This window comes from Lineus longissimus, chromosome 2, assembly GCF_910592395.1.
Source record: "Lineus longissimus chromosome 2, tnLinLong1.2, whole genome shotgun sequence".
In the NCBI taxonomy this organism is placed as follows: Eukaryota; Metazoa; Nemertea; class Pilidiophora; order Heteronemertea; family Lineidae; genus Lineus; species Lineus longissimus.
In genome coordinates, this window is record NC_088309.1 from 16,198,547 (window position 1) to 16,210,923 (window position 12,377).

General features: G+C 43.6%; 3 protein-coding genes across 3 annotated transcripts; 1 reads left to right on the top strand and 2 right to left on the bottom strand.

The window, feature by feature from the left end:
* Nucleotides 1-7,883: 7,883 nt before the first annotated feature.
* LOC135482925 (putative nuclease HARBI1) lies at nucleotides 7,884-8,867 on the top strand. Its single transcript, XM_064763412.1, has one exon. It carries the CDS (start codon nucleotides 7,884-7,886, stop codon nucleotides 8,865-8,867), a length of 984 nt encoding a protein of 327 aa, XP_064619482.1.
* Nucleotides 8,868-9,240: 373 nt separating this feature from the next.
* Nucleotides 9,241-10,030, bottom strand: LOC135482926 (uncharacterized). Its single transcript, XM_064763413.1, has 2 exons — nucleotides 9,754-10,030; nucleotides 9,241-9,632 (listed from the first exon to the last, which is right to left on the bottom strand). The coding sequence occupies exons 1-2, from the start codon at nucleotides 10,028-10,030 to the stop codon at nucleotides 9,241-9,243; spliced, it is 669 nt and encodes a 222-aa protein (XP_064619483.1).
* Nucleotides 10,031-10,700: 670 nt separating this feature from the next.
* LOC135482928 (ATP-dependent DNA helicase PIF1-like) lies at nucleotides 10,701-12,110 on the bottom strand. The gene has a single exon (XM_064763414.1). The coding sequence runs from the start codon at nucleotides 12,108-12,110 to the stop codon at nucleotides 10,701-10,703; it is 1,410 nt and encodes a 469-aa protein (XP_064619484.1).
* Nucleotides 12,111-12,377: the final 267 nt, after the last annotated feature.

Sequence of the window (12,377 nt, forward strand, 5' to 3'; positions counted from 1 at the left end):
CCAGACGATCCAACTCTTTTTCCACTTTTTCGCGTACGGCATACGGAACAGGCCTTGGTTTGAGAAACACCGGTTTTGTTCCCTTTTGAATTTGAATTTCAGCCTTGAACCCTTTGATGGTTCCAGTACCTTTCTCCTCGAAAACATCTTTGTTCTTTTCTAGCAATTGATCAACACTGCGCTTTGTTTTTGCACCACTGATTGCGAATATTTCACACCAATCAAGTTTCATCTCATTTAGCCAGTTACGACCTAATAAAGACACTTTGTTGCCCTTAGCAACAACAACTTTCATGTCGCACTTGAATGACCTGTATTTCACAGGTACGGTTATTTCACCTAAAATGTCAATTTGCTGACCACCATAACTATGCAACCTTATATCGGAGGGTACTCATTTCACTGAGCGGAGATGCTTATTATAGGTATTTTCACCTACGATTGTAACAGACGCGGCGGTATCGAGAGTGAACGCAATATTAACACTGTTAACTTCCACGTTCACCTTGTATTTACCATTTCCACATTTATAATCTGCATGATAGATCGCTTGCAAAGAACCCGAATCCTCGTATGAATCAACATCACGGTTTCCTAAATCTTCGACGAAATGTGTTTTTCCACGTGATTTCTCACGACGACCTCGGCCTCGAAAGTGTCCTCCTCCAGGACTGTTGTTGCGACTACCGTTATCTGCATCAGCTTTGTGATCGGACGACGAATACGATTTCTGATCCGACGTTGTCGTTAGTCATGCTTTGCTAAGATGCCCAATTTTCCCACAGCGATAGCACTTGACATTTTTGTGCCTACACGGCTTGGAGTCATGATTACCATGGCAACGTATGCACTGATGTTGGTGACCACGCGACGACTGTCCTGAACCTTTCTTTTGATCGACACGATTTACTGTACCACGGCTACTGGCTTCATGAGCATAGCCCTTCAAATATTTGTCAACAAGTTCCATGGGTAACGAAAGTTCACACGTTTTCTTCCATGTCAGGCAACCTTTTGTCGATTCGTCCAAAAGACGCTTGGTAATCTTTTCATTTCTTACACCATGACACAAATCTCAATCAAACGCTCTTCAACCTTCTCTTCTGCTGCATATTTACAGTCAACCGTCAAGCGTTTCAAAGCAGCAATGAAATCACTTATGTTTTCAGAGTCTCTTTGCTTCCTGGATGTGAATTTCAGTCTTGCAGCTAGTGGCGTACTAGCCGAAACGAAATGTTTGTTCAAAACACCAACTAAGTCCTCATAAGACTTATCAGTCACCTTATCCGGAAACACCAGGCTTAACGCAGTTTCAAACACAGCGGGGACCAACCACAGTGAGCAGAGTGGCAGCTCTCAAATCTGCTTCAATTTTATTGGTCATCATCCAAAGTTCTAACCTCGTTTGGTAGTTCTCCCATTTCTCCTCCTTGGGATTAAATGGTCCAACATTACCAATGATGCCTAAATGGGCAGCAGGCGCCGCTGCAGCACCCATGCCTGGATTTGGAGGAATCACTGGCATTGTGATCTCACAGTGCAAAATGTACACGAGAGTCACAGTGTGTCAATACACACAACACACACTACGCAATGTATGCAGCTCAGTGTCGGAAAACGGGGCCAGCCAGCTGTCGTAAAGATGCTGCCCTGAAACACACAGTTCACTTTGATGACCAATTCAAGGGGCAACGATTGTTAATTGGGGTCTTTTCTTTCATTTGAACGATCCTCGTCGCTACTGACATGTTCGTCACTGCAGGATTCTTGCTGGAACGACCAGATGAACAAAACAGGACCAACACGGATGTAGCCATTACTCCACATGGTTTATTACCCGCACTACGCATGCGCACATAGATAATATCTCATACAGCTTGTCTCACAAAAGAGGCAATACACTACAACCATTAGATTTTACTTTGATGGCTTTAATGTATGTATGTGTTTAAACCTGGTGGACGCTGTTTAGTATGACCCGATTTGTTTGCGTAACTGCACTTTTCTGCCAATAAAACAAGACGAAAGTCGTTGCAAAATTGTTCCGAATATCGGACAAGCATGCAAGAGCCACCAATTTCGTAAAATTGCTCCATTATCGCCTGGAGCGATTTTTGGGGCGAAATCGAAGAATAGGCGTGATTGTGGGCGAATTTCGCATCTGACATTCCGGCGATTTCATATTATCGCCTCACATTCGCCGGTCGATATTCGGACAGATTTCGCAGGCAAAATACTGTAGGGTGAATTTCGCCGGCGAATATCGAGTGCGGACTTTGGACGTGCTCCCTTACGTTTAATGGAAATTCAAACAGGCGAAACTCTCCTCGGTCCGGGTCTACTGACGGGCACTCATTGTTGTCGTCGTATCACGTGTACGATAGAATCCAAAATCCTCCCTGATTATACGATAGAATTCCGATACGTCCATTTAGTTCATTTTTTATATATTAATAATTTCCATGAATGGACAACATATATTATCGATCTCACCAGGCATTAACTCCCGGATCCAAATGAATCAATGAAGAATAAAGTTGCTCACGTCCGCTTAGGACGATCTAAATAACTGGGGGCGGCCTCCCATCACGAACCACACAAACATGCAAAAACTTGTCACAACGCGACAACTTAAAATAACTATTTCTTCGACCGAAACTTATCCGAATTTCTACGTAATCACTCCTAGCGAACTCTCCGATTCTTCCTCTTCCACTATGTCATATCAAATAAGCACAAAACACTCCAAGGAACTCGTAAATGATTGATATTTCGCTGTTTCTAAAGTGATTTTTAAAAAACGTGGTTTTCTATACATCCCATAATATCCAGTCTCACATAACAGTTGCCCCTGCAATTCCGCACTGCTCGGACTCGTGCAACAGTTTTTCCGGGTCGCGCCCCAACTAAGACGTTTCGTCTGTTCATCATGTATATGAGTTCTCCTCTCCTTTTGCACTTTGGCATGATTGGGACTGAATGTCCGAGGAAACTCAACAATGTCATGTTTATCTTGCCTAGTTTCCAACCAGTTCATGGTCTTGTTCGTCATGAACTGAACCTTGGCATCAAGAAAGTCAATAGATGCATTAGCTGCCCTCCTGCACTGAGAATCAACCATTCCCATCACCTGTTCAGCAAAGATATTATGTACTGGAGCTGAGCGTGTAGCCTGTAGCATTTCAGAAGTTGGATCAGACAATTCTCCCTCCAAGTACCTCGCTAACTGTCTCTTGAGAACAACCAGAAGTCCCTCAGAAATGCAGCCTACAGATATGAGGAATTCCCCTTCATCACCAACAGTTATCTCTCGGACCGAGTTCATCACATCATCTGACTTACCCAAGGAATGCCAAAACACATCTACAGTTGCTGTCATGACAAGTTTTTGATCAGTCTTGAACATTTCCAGCGATGCTACACAAGCCTTCATGTGGGGAACTATATCCATATGATTCAAGTTCTCCTTGTTGCCATAAACGAGTTTACCAATGACTGCCAGAGCTTTCAAGTGGGCAATGATCAGAGTATTTTCAAGGTCAGAGATCAGTCCCGGACGTAAGCCATGAGAGGCATTGCAGTATTTTTCTGAGATACTCCAAGAGTAAGGTAAGAATAGCTCCGGCAAGTTAAAACAGGATGTGCAATCTATTCCCAACATAACGTTTCAGTGTTCCAATTGGAATTCCCTTCATTTTGAAATACTGACGAAATCCGGCCGGGTCACCAGTGCCTTCTTTGTACTTCATTTTACTCAAGCCCATAATTGTATTCACTGCTGCTGATTCTTTGCTGTAAGAGCCCCCTTTAAGGTTTAACCTTTTGGCCCTTTCTTTTAGGACAGCCCTACTTTTCGAAGCCATACTGTCGAGTGGATGGACGTTACAATGAAGTTCATTGAGAGGTTTGTCGAGAAAGACCTCAAGCTCTTTCACCAGGCAGTGGTTTACAGAGACACGATCAGTTAACGTATTGCTTATGTTTCCTTTACTCTTAAGGAGAACAGCTTCCTCAGTGACCCCAGCATTATACCTTCCGTAAACTAGCGATGTGTCAGTTATTGCGTTTTGCAGGTGTCCACCGTAATCACCGGTTTTACCAGCAGCCAGCGTTGCAACATCCAGAACAAGGCTGTTTTCTTTGGTGGAAATATGAGCCATTTATGTGTTTTCTTTCAAGAGATGTCGCATCCCATGCATGCGTAATGTCAGATGAGTTAACAAGAGCTTCACCTGCTTGAAGACTGCTTATGGTACCCATTTCCCTAGCCATTTTACAGACGACTTTAGCCGATGGAATGCTTTCCATAGTTTTACCCGTGTACTGTTCTAAAATGAAAGAAATTAATGGACCAACTTTGTTCTCGGGAATTTGTGATTCAAGTGCCCGGTACACACATTTCCTAGTCACACTATTGTAGGTACGCAAGTCTGAGGCACATTTTGTTTGGAGAGTCTTATCAATTGCATCTTATTGAAGGGATACAAGTTCAACTTCTAGCTCCGAAATTCGTGCTTTCGTCTCGTGCAGTTCGTCCCTTAAGTTCTGATGCGCCTGAATACGACACTTTCCGGATCGTGAATAATACTGTCGAAGTGATGACAGCCTATGTTTATACTTTTTCAATTCATCTGCAACTGGACTACTGGTACTGGAATGTTCACAAGTTATGTTGTTAGTATTAGTGCCCTTACTGACCACCGGTTTTCGTTTCAAACATTTAATCGTCTCTTTCTGTGGTCTGTTTTGCTCACGCAAACGTCTCACTGAAATTGCTCTTTGTCGTTTAATCTGTACGGCCGAGAGTTTCCGTTTCAATAAATCAACTTCATCCCTAACTTCATTCAGTTCAGCGTCCTTTTGATGAAGTTCCTGACATTGCCCTGTCCAGTGACATCCACCTTGTATCGGCTGTTCTCTTGATAGTAAGCTTCGGATCATCGACGACATCTTGAATTTCCTTTAGGCCAGCTGTCCTTACAGCTGAATATGTATAAAATATAAATAGCTGCTGGATGTACGACTTGCCCTTCTTCAGGTATGGCACCTCATCTGCTGCTTGTCCCGTTGCCAAGGCTGCTTTGTGGGCAATGCAGTGAAAGTTAAGCATTACCGGTGCAACATCCTGTAACTTTTTTGATACACCATTCCTGGCACCTATCATTACACTGCAGCCGTCACTGCCAAACCCTGCAAGATATATTAATTATGCTCATGAGTCGTATGCTTTAAAATATACCATGGCAACTTATTATTGAAGTAGTTCAAATTTGCATGCGGCATCAATTACTTACCAGCTAGTTTGTTTTTGAAATCGAAGTTGAATTCTTCCACCATCTTGATCAGACTTTGGAATATAGTCCCTGCACACCCATCAGGCGACTCACGGACTTCCAAGAATCTGGTGAATCGGGTGTACCAGTCCATGCCAGGAAACGGGCGCGATCACGCCCGCGCCCGCAAACGCCTGTAAACTAATCCGCACGAGCGCTATCCATAACGCCCGCCGGACACTTGAGGGGTGCGTGCCGCCCGTCATAAAAAAACAGCGGCGCGATAACGCCCGCCGATTCCCAGCACGATCGTGATTCATTTCCCGGTATCCAGAGTTCCATTTCGCGGAAATCTAGAGTCTTACTCAACGCGGTAATTATGCCGTTTAGCACTGGGTCCACGCCAGGCTGTACACTTCGCTATAGTTGGCGGTTGCTGCAGTGCGCGGTAATGGCATATCGAATCAGGATGGAACTAAGCATTACAAAGTGGATTGTAGGCGTTTTGAGAATGTTTCTTCGCCGGGAGTTGGCTGCAAAAAGTGCATAGCAGATAAAACTAGTTTTTTGTCTAAATTCCTTGTTCAAATGTAATAAATTGCCATGCCCGACGGGCAGCATGACTTAGTCCTGCGACTTTCCCAGAAATTTTTTTACTCTGGAATTGTTTACAGGCGTCTCATGCGGCCGCAGGCGTGATCGCGCCCGTTTCCTGGCAGTAGTTTGCGGGCGCAGGCGTGATCACGGGCGTGGCGTGATCGCGCCCGTTTACTGGCATGGCCCGCCCGCTGGACAGCTGGCGGGAGTGAAAAAAATAGTGCCCGTTGAAAGGGTTGCGGGAGTGACTGATGGTGCCCGTGGATTTTTCTCATGGCAGGCACTGGTGTACACAATGAGTTCCTTGGTGACGCTGATTTGTGTTGTTTCATTGCACATCACGCTATAAAACAGACTTCTATACCTGAAATAATTGAAATGTAGGGTCGTATTGTAATAACGTTGTCGCTGCATAATGAGTAATAAAAAATTAAAAAATCAATGGATGTGTACCGCCTAATTTAATTCGTAACTGTAAAAGTAGCTTGGAAAATAGGAATTCCGCTAACAGACTCCGTGACTAACAGCTCGGCAAAAGGTAAGTCAGTGGGTGAATCAAGATTTAGAAAACAAACAAGGATTATTATTTGCCTACGCACCATCAACTGTAACATCCCGGATGACATCTGCCATAACTTCCAATGCTTCCTGCATGAACTGTTCAGAGGTGTATTTCGCGTTTCCACCGACGCTGAGAGATGTCATATGTTTGGCGGTTACCTCCTTGAAAAGTTCCAGCAAACTGCCATAGTTTGTTGTGTGAGGAATATCATGCTTGGCCAGCCAATAAAGAGCTTTGAATGCACCTGACAAAAATAACAAGACAAGTGTTTAAAAAAACACAGGGCGTGGTGTGATTGGGTATTAGTTCTGTATACAGAAGATTAGAGTCTTGCTTTTTAAGCAATCTGCAGATATTTTAATTGATAAAGCCCTAGTTGGTTGTTTGGTCATAATCTGTTAATCGCCAGCGTATCCCTGTGAACGCTTTGGTCATTTTCAGTTGGGCCAGTGTAATATGTGGTTGTTCCCCAAATGTGTCAGTGTTTCCATACAAAGACAGGTAGAGGGACCAACCCTTTTCAGTAGGGGATAGACAGATGAACTAGTCAAAGTATCTTTTCTGTCCATTATCATAGTGGCGAGTGCTTCAGATCATTTCACAAGGATTTTGTTCTGGGTAGAACAGATTTATGGCAAACTGAAGTCCTTCTTCCTGCTTGTCCTTTTGAATGTTGCATGCGTCCTTGGTTATCAACTTTTGCTGGTTCTTCCTTGGGTTGATGTTGCCAAGTGCCGTGGGCGTCATGATACTTTTGAGATGGTCCGTTAGTCTGGGAGTTGGTGGATGAGTACCATGTGGCGTAACACTGTGACTGTCTGATGATCAATGAAGAGAGTGGAGGATGATGTTTTGTAGAAATATATTGACCTTTATTACAAAAGAACAGAATCGGCAGCATATCATTAATTGCCAGTAATTACATACAGACAGAATTGGCAGTAAATATTTTGTTGCAAGACTAATTTGATGGCGAACAGAATCAACAGTAATAATAGTTTGAAGGGTAATTTGTGAGTTGTAGCAAGTTCTAGCTATGTGGACTTTGCCTCAATAATTTTTGGCATTGCACTGTTACTAGCGAGTCAAAGATTATTGCTCTTTTATGGCGTGCAGTTTATTTTCATGGATATTGACGTGCACTCGTTGATTTGTTCTGATGTGCAGTTATTGTAAAGAATGATGATTGGCAATATATACAAGTTGACAATGATGGGAAGAGAAGGTGCAGGGCCTGTATTTATCAAGCTACTTAAGTCAAAGTATGGTGCCTAAGTATGTATGTACCTAAGTTAAGTACTATACCTAAGTGGAATTCTCCAAGCTACTTACCTAAAGTATCCTACTCAAATCCACCCCTAAATCTAAGACACCTATCAGGGTGTCCTAAGTCTAAGTGTGTTGGCTTAGAACACAAATTTTAATCATTTCGTAAAGGAAGCTACTTCGAGATGGCTATGTTAATGCTGTTGGGGCAAATGGACATAAATCGGCGACGCGCTATGAGGCGGGAACGTGTATTTCGGGACAGACTGCATCCATTGGATACTTACAATGATCTTGAACTTTATCAAAGATATCGGTTTGATCGTGGTACTATTTTAGACCTTGCCAACGTTATCACGGACAGCTTGGAGCCGGATACTAACAGAACTCATGCATTGCCATGCGAACTGAAGCTGCTTGTAGCCTTGCGTATATTCGCTTCTGGTTCGTTTCAACAGGTTGCTGGAGATACGGTCCAAATCTCACAGCCTACAATGTGCCGGGTGTTGTGGCAGGTCACTGAGGCGCTGCTATCGTTGATGGGCCGGGTGATTTGCTTCCCATCACAACAAGAGATGGGAAATATTGTGAATGAATTTTACGATATTGCCCATTTCCCAGCTGTTGTTGGATGTGTAGATGGGACTCACATTTGGATACTGGGACCATCTGACCACGAGTGGCGGTACATAAATAGGAAGCACTACTATTCGATCGACACGCAGGTTGTCCTGGATTCGAGGGCGAGGTTCATCAACATTGTTGCGAAGTGGCCAGGGAGTACACATGACTCTGTGATCCTACGTGAGAGTAGATTGGCCGAACTGATGGAAGAGCGAAGAGGTAACGAGGTTCTTTTGGGGGACAGCGGCTACCCCGTACGGTCATGGTTAATGACCCCTTTCCTAAACCCAAATACCGTGCCTGAGCAACGCTACAACCGAGCGCATAAACACACACGAAGCTTAGTTGAGAGGGGGATTGGGCAGTGGAAAAGGAGATTCCATTGCCTCCATGGTCAGTTGCGGTACACACCGAGAAAGGCATGTGAAATCATAACAGTATGTGCTATTCTCCATAACATCGCGATAGAGGACTGCCCGATTTTGATGAACAGCCGCTCATTGAACATCAGCCACAGCCAGATGTTGATCAAGAAAATGTTGTAGCCTTGCCTGACCGATTTACAGGAGCGGGGGTCCGAAATCAACTTGTGAATCAACACTTCGCCTAAACATGAAAAAAACGAAGTAAGTTTTTTTTCACAGAGAAAATAGTATTCCCTGATCAATTTTATTTCACCTTATAAACTTTATCAAGAGAATCACATTCACGGATTATGATAATGCTGATGAGACAAATAATCATTGTCAGCAGGTCGAGAAGGTGGCGCCTGTGGCCTGTAAGTGAAACTGGGAGTTGATGTAGTAGTGGTTGCAGTTAGTTTCTGACTTTTCAAAAGCTCGATCTCTAATGATAACTTTTCTTTCTCCATTTTCAGCTTTTCTTTCTCCATTTTCAACTTTCTATCTCTGGATTAGCTCATTCTTTCTCCAGAAAGAGCAACTCCTTTTGCAATCCAAACAGTTCACTTGATTCCTCACTTTTCTTCTTTTTCTTCGGTGGTTCCAGATTATCATCATCGATGGCAGGAGAGGGACTCGGTAATGATGCTGCTGCACTGTACGCTGATTTGTACATGGGGAAGGTTGATGCTGCTTGACTTGGTTGCCTCGGGAACTTCCTAGCTACCACGACTTTATCAGGGATATCTCCAACACTTGAACATGTTGAAAGACTTGTACTTGGACTTGCAATTGGAACTAAATTATCCATGCCACCATCAATTCCATACACCGTAGGATCATTCTCGCCTATAATTGATGCTATCTTCTGTGATAACTGAGTCGGTTGGTCTGGCGGAGGTCCACCACCTAAAAGAGGGAAGACGTTGATAAGATCACGTCACGTTGCCATTCATTCCCATGATATGTATTTGGAAAAATGAGTCAAAAGTTTATAAGATAAATTTGAGGAAGTAATAAACAAACGTACCTGTTTTTGCACTCTCCTTTCGATGTTTCCGGTATTGATCTTTTATGTTGCTGCACATGTTCTGCCACTTCTTCAGCAACTGAGATTTCGTCCGCACAACCGATGGATTGCGTGCGTTCATTGCTTCTGTGATTTGAACCCATGCCTGGGCCTTTTTCTGAGATGTGACGTTCGGCCCGAATTTGGAAACAAGCAAATCAAATTCCTTTTCATATTCTTCTGTCAATCTCAGCACTTCAGCCTCTGTAAAGTTTGGTTGCCTTGTCAACTTAGCCATTGCGTCTATACTGCTCTAAACTAGTGGATACCGGCCCATGCACAGTTAGTATAGGCCTATCACCAAAGCATTACCCAATATGAAATCTGAATCGTAATACACAGTTTATCATTGTGGTCATTGAGGCGCTCGACCTAGAACCTTCCCCAAACCACAGAAATGTACATAAAAGGCCTGTTAAATGTGACATACACCCTTGGAAATTACATTTGGACACATCTAGGCACCATACCTAAATTTGAGTATACTACTTAGCTATGTAGGTACTTAAGTCAAGTTGTGAATTCCAACATAAGTATGGTACTTAGCTTAGTATGGTACTTACCGCTTAGGCATACCTAACTTAAGTTGCTTGGTAAATACGGGCCCTGGTGAATAGTAAAAGTTGCTAAGTATAGGTGCCATATGGATGGATGACGAGGGCAATGGTTAAATGATTATAGAGAGGCCGTGTAAGTATCTTGGTACGATCCCATGGGTGATGATACCGGCAATTGTTGTTGAACATATTTACAAGGTTATTGACATATTGTTTCATACCTCTTGGTTTTTGTGCTAATTAGATTATTAGGCAGGTTATTGTCTGTGGCTTAAGCGATTTTTTTCACGGGTCTGTGTCCCGACATCTTGTAATTGTCTGCCCATTATTGGAGGTTGCAAAATAGTGGCATCAGCGTAATGTTGTTGTTTGACGCAGGCGCTTCATTTCTTGAAGTGCAGATTTGGATGCAGCGAAACCTGGTGATTTCTTTTGTATGTGTGTTATGACTAGACCACTCATGTTGCGCACACGGGATAGTGCAACGTATGCCATGCCTGATGTAAACATTTTGGGTCCTAGGTCAAGGACTGCTGAGTCTAAAGATGTGCCTTGCATTTTATGGATGGTAGTTGCGCAGCACAGCTTTAATGGGAATTGAGTTATGTTGATGGTTGTGTTGTATTTGCCATAGAATGTTGCAGTGATTGGTTGGATTGGTATGGCGTTTGGGTGTTTTGTGGAGGTTTTGTACTTGTTGCCTATTTGTTGTTTGTGGAAAGTGATGAGGACTGTGCTGTTATTGATGTTTGTATTGGGTATGATTTCTGTGACAGTACCTGTTGCACCATTGACTAGGCCTACGGTTGTATCAAGATATCTGATCAGCATGACAGTTGCACCAGGCGCAAGTACCAGAGGGTGTATGAGTGCAGCGCAATCACGTTCATCTGTAGGTAGTAATTCTTGCAAGGTTTTTGGTGGTGTACAGTTATTGGTGATGCTGTCAGTGGCATGCAGTGTATGTTGATGGTGTTGTTCTGAAATCTTGGCTTGGTTATGTTGGTGGCACTGTTTGTTGGTGGGGTACAAGCGGATTGCTGTATGAAATGGTGATTGGTTGAGGGCAGCAGGGGTGAGAAGGCGTTCATGTAAAGTTTGCATGTCGTGTGTGGTGTGGAGGCCTAAGCGGAATCTGTTTAGGAGTTGTGCGTAGGACTGATCGCTGGCCTGCCTGTAATTTGTTTGTAGTTCCAGTAGTGTGAAGACATCTTTCCACAAGTGTATGGTGGTGTCCGGTGTTGGGGTTGCAAAGATGTATTTACCCATGACTGGTTTTAGCTTTAAGAAGTCGCCGAATGCTAGAATTGAGATGCCGGCGAAGAGTTGATCAGTGTTGTCTGTTGCGAGGATTTCTGTGAGGCGTTGGTGGATGATTGTGAATGTTTTGATGGAGACCATGCTAATTTCGTCAATAATGAGGTAGTGGATATTTTTCCACAGTTTGCGCAGGTCTGCTAATTTTTCCCCTTTGAGTGGTTGGTAATTGGCCGACTTGTGGTGTTTGACGGGAAGGTTGAGAGCTTTGTGTAATGTGATGCCATTGATGTTGTATGCTGCCACACCTGTGGGTGCTGTGAGGATTTGTAGTGACTGTGGTGATGATCGTAGGAGGTATTGTGTGCAAGCAGTGATAGTGTGGCTTTTGCCTGTGCCAGCGCCACCAGTGATGAAGAGGCGCAGGGGTGGTGGTTTTTTTGGCGACAGTTTGGTGTGGTATGCACGCAGTTCTTTGGTGTATTGTGCGAGTAGTTGTATCATGTGTGTTTGTTCATCACCAAAATGCTTCATCAGATGTAAGTACTGTTCTTGCGGAGCTGTGTCTGGGTATCTGTAAGTGTTATGTTGTCAGTAATTGGGTCTGGTGAGTTATTACTCTCAATATCAATGTCGTGAATATCATTCTGATAGACTGTGTAGTCTGGCTGTACGTGTGTGGTGGGCTCGTCTGTGATGTCAAGAATGGTGGCAGTTGTGGCTGGTGCTGTGGTGTGGTTTATTATGGGTAGCACGGCATCTATGTCAAGG

Coding starts and splice junctions, on each gene's coding strand:
- LOC135482928 (XM_064763414.1), bottom strand. CDS start 12,110: ATGATACAACTACTCGCACAATACACCAAAGAACTGCGTGCATACCAC.
- LOC135482925 (XM_064763412.1), top strand. CDS start 7,884: ATGGCTATGTTAATGCTGTTGGGGCAAATGGACATAAATCGGCGACGC.
- LOC135482926 (XM_064763413.1), bottom strand. CDS start 10,030: ATGGCTAAGTTGACAAGGCAACCAAACTTTACAGAGGCTGAAGTGCTG. Junction 9,633..9,753: donor AAAGGAGAGTGCAAAAACAG/GTACGTTTGTTT, acceptor TCCCTCTTTTAG/GTGGTGGACCTCCGCCAGAC.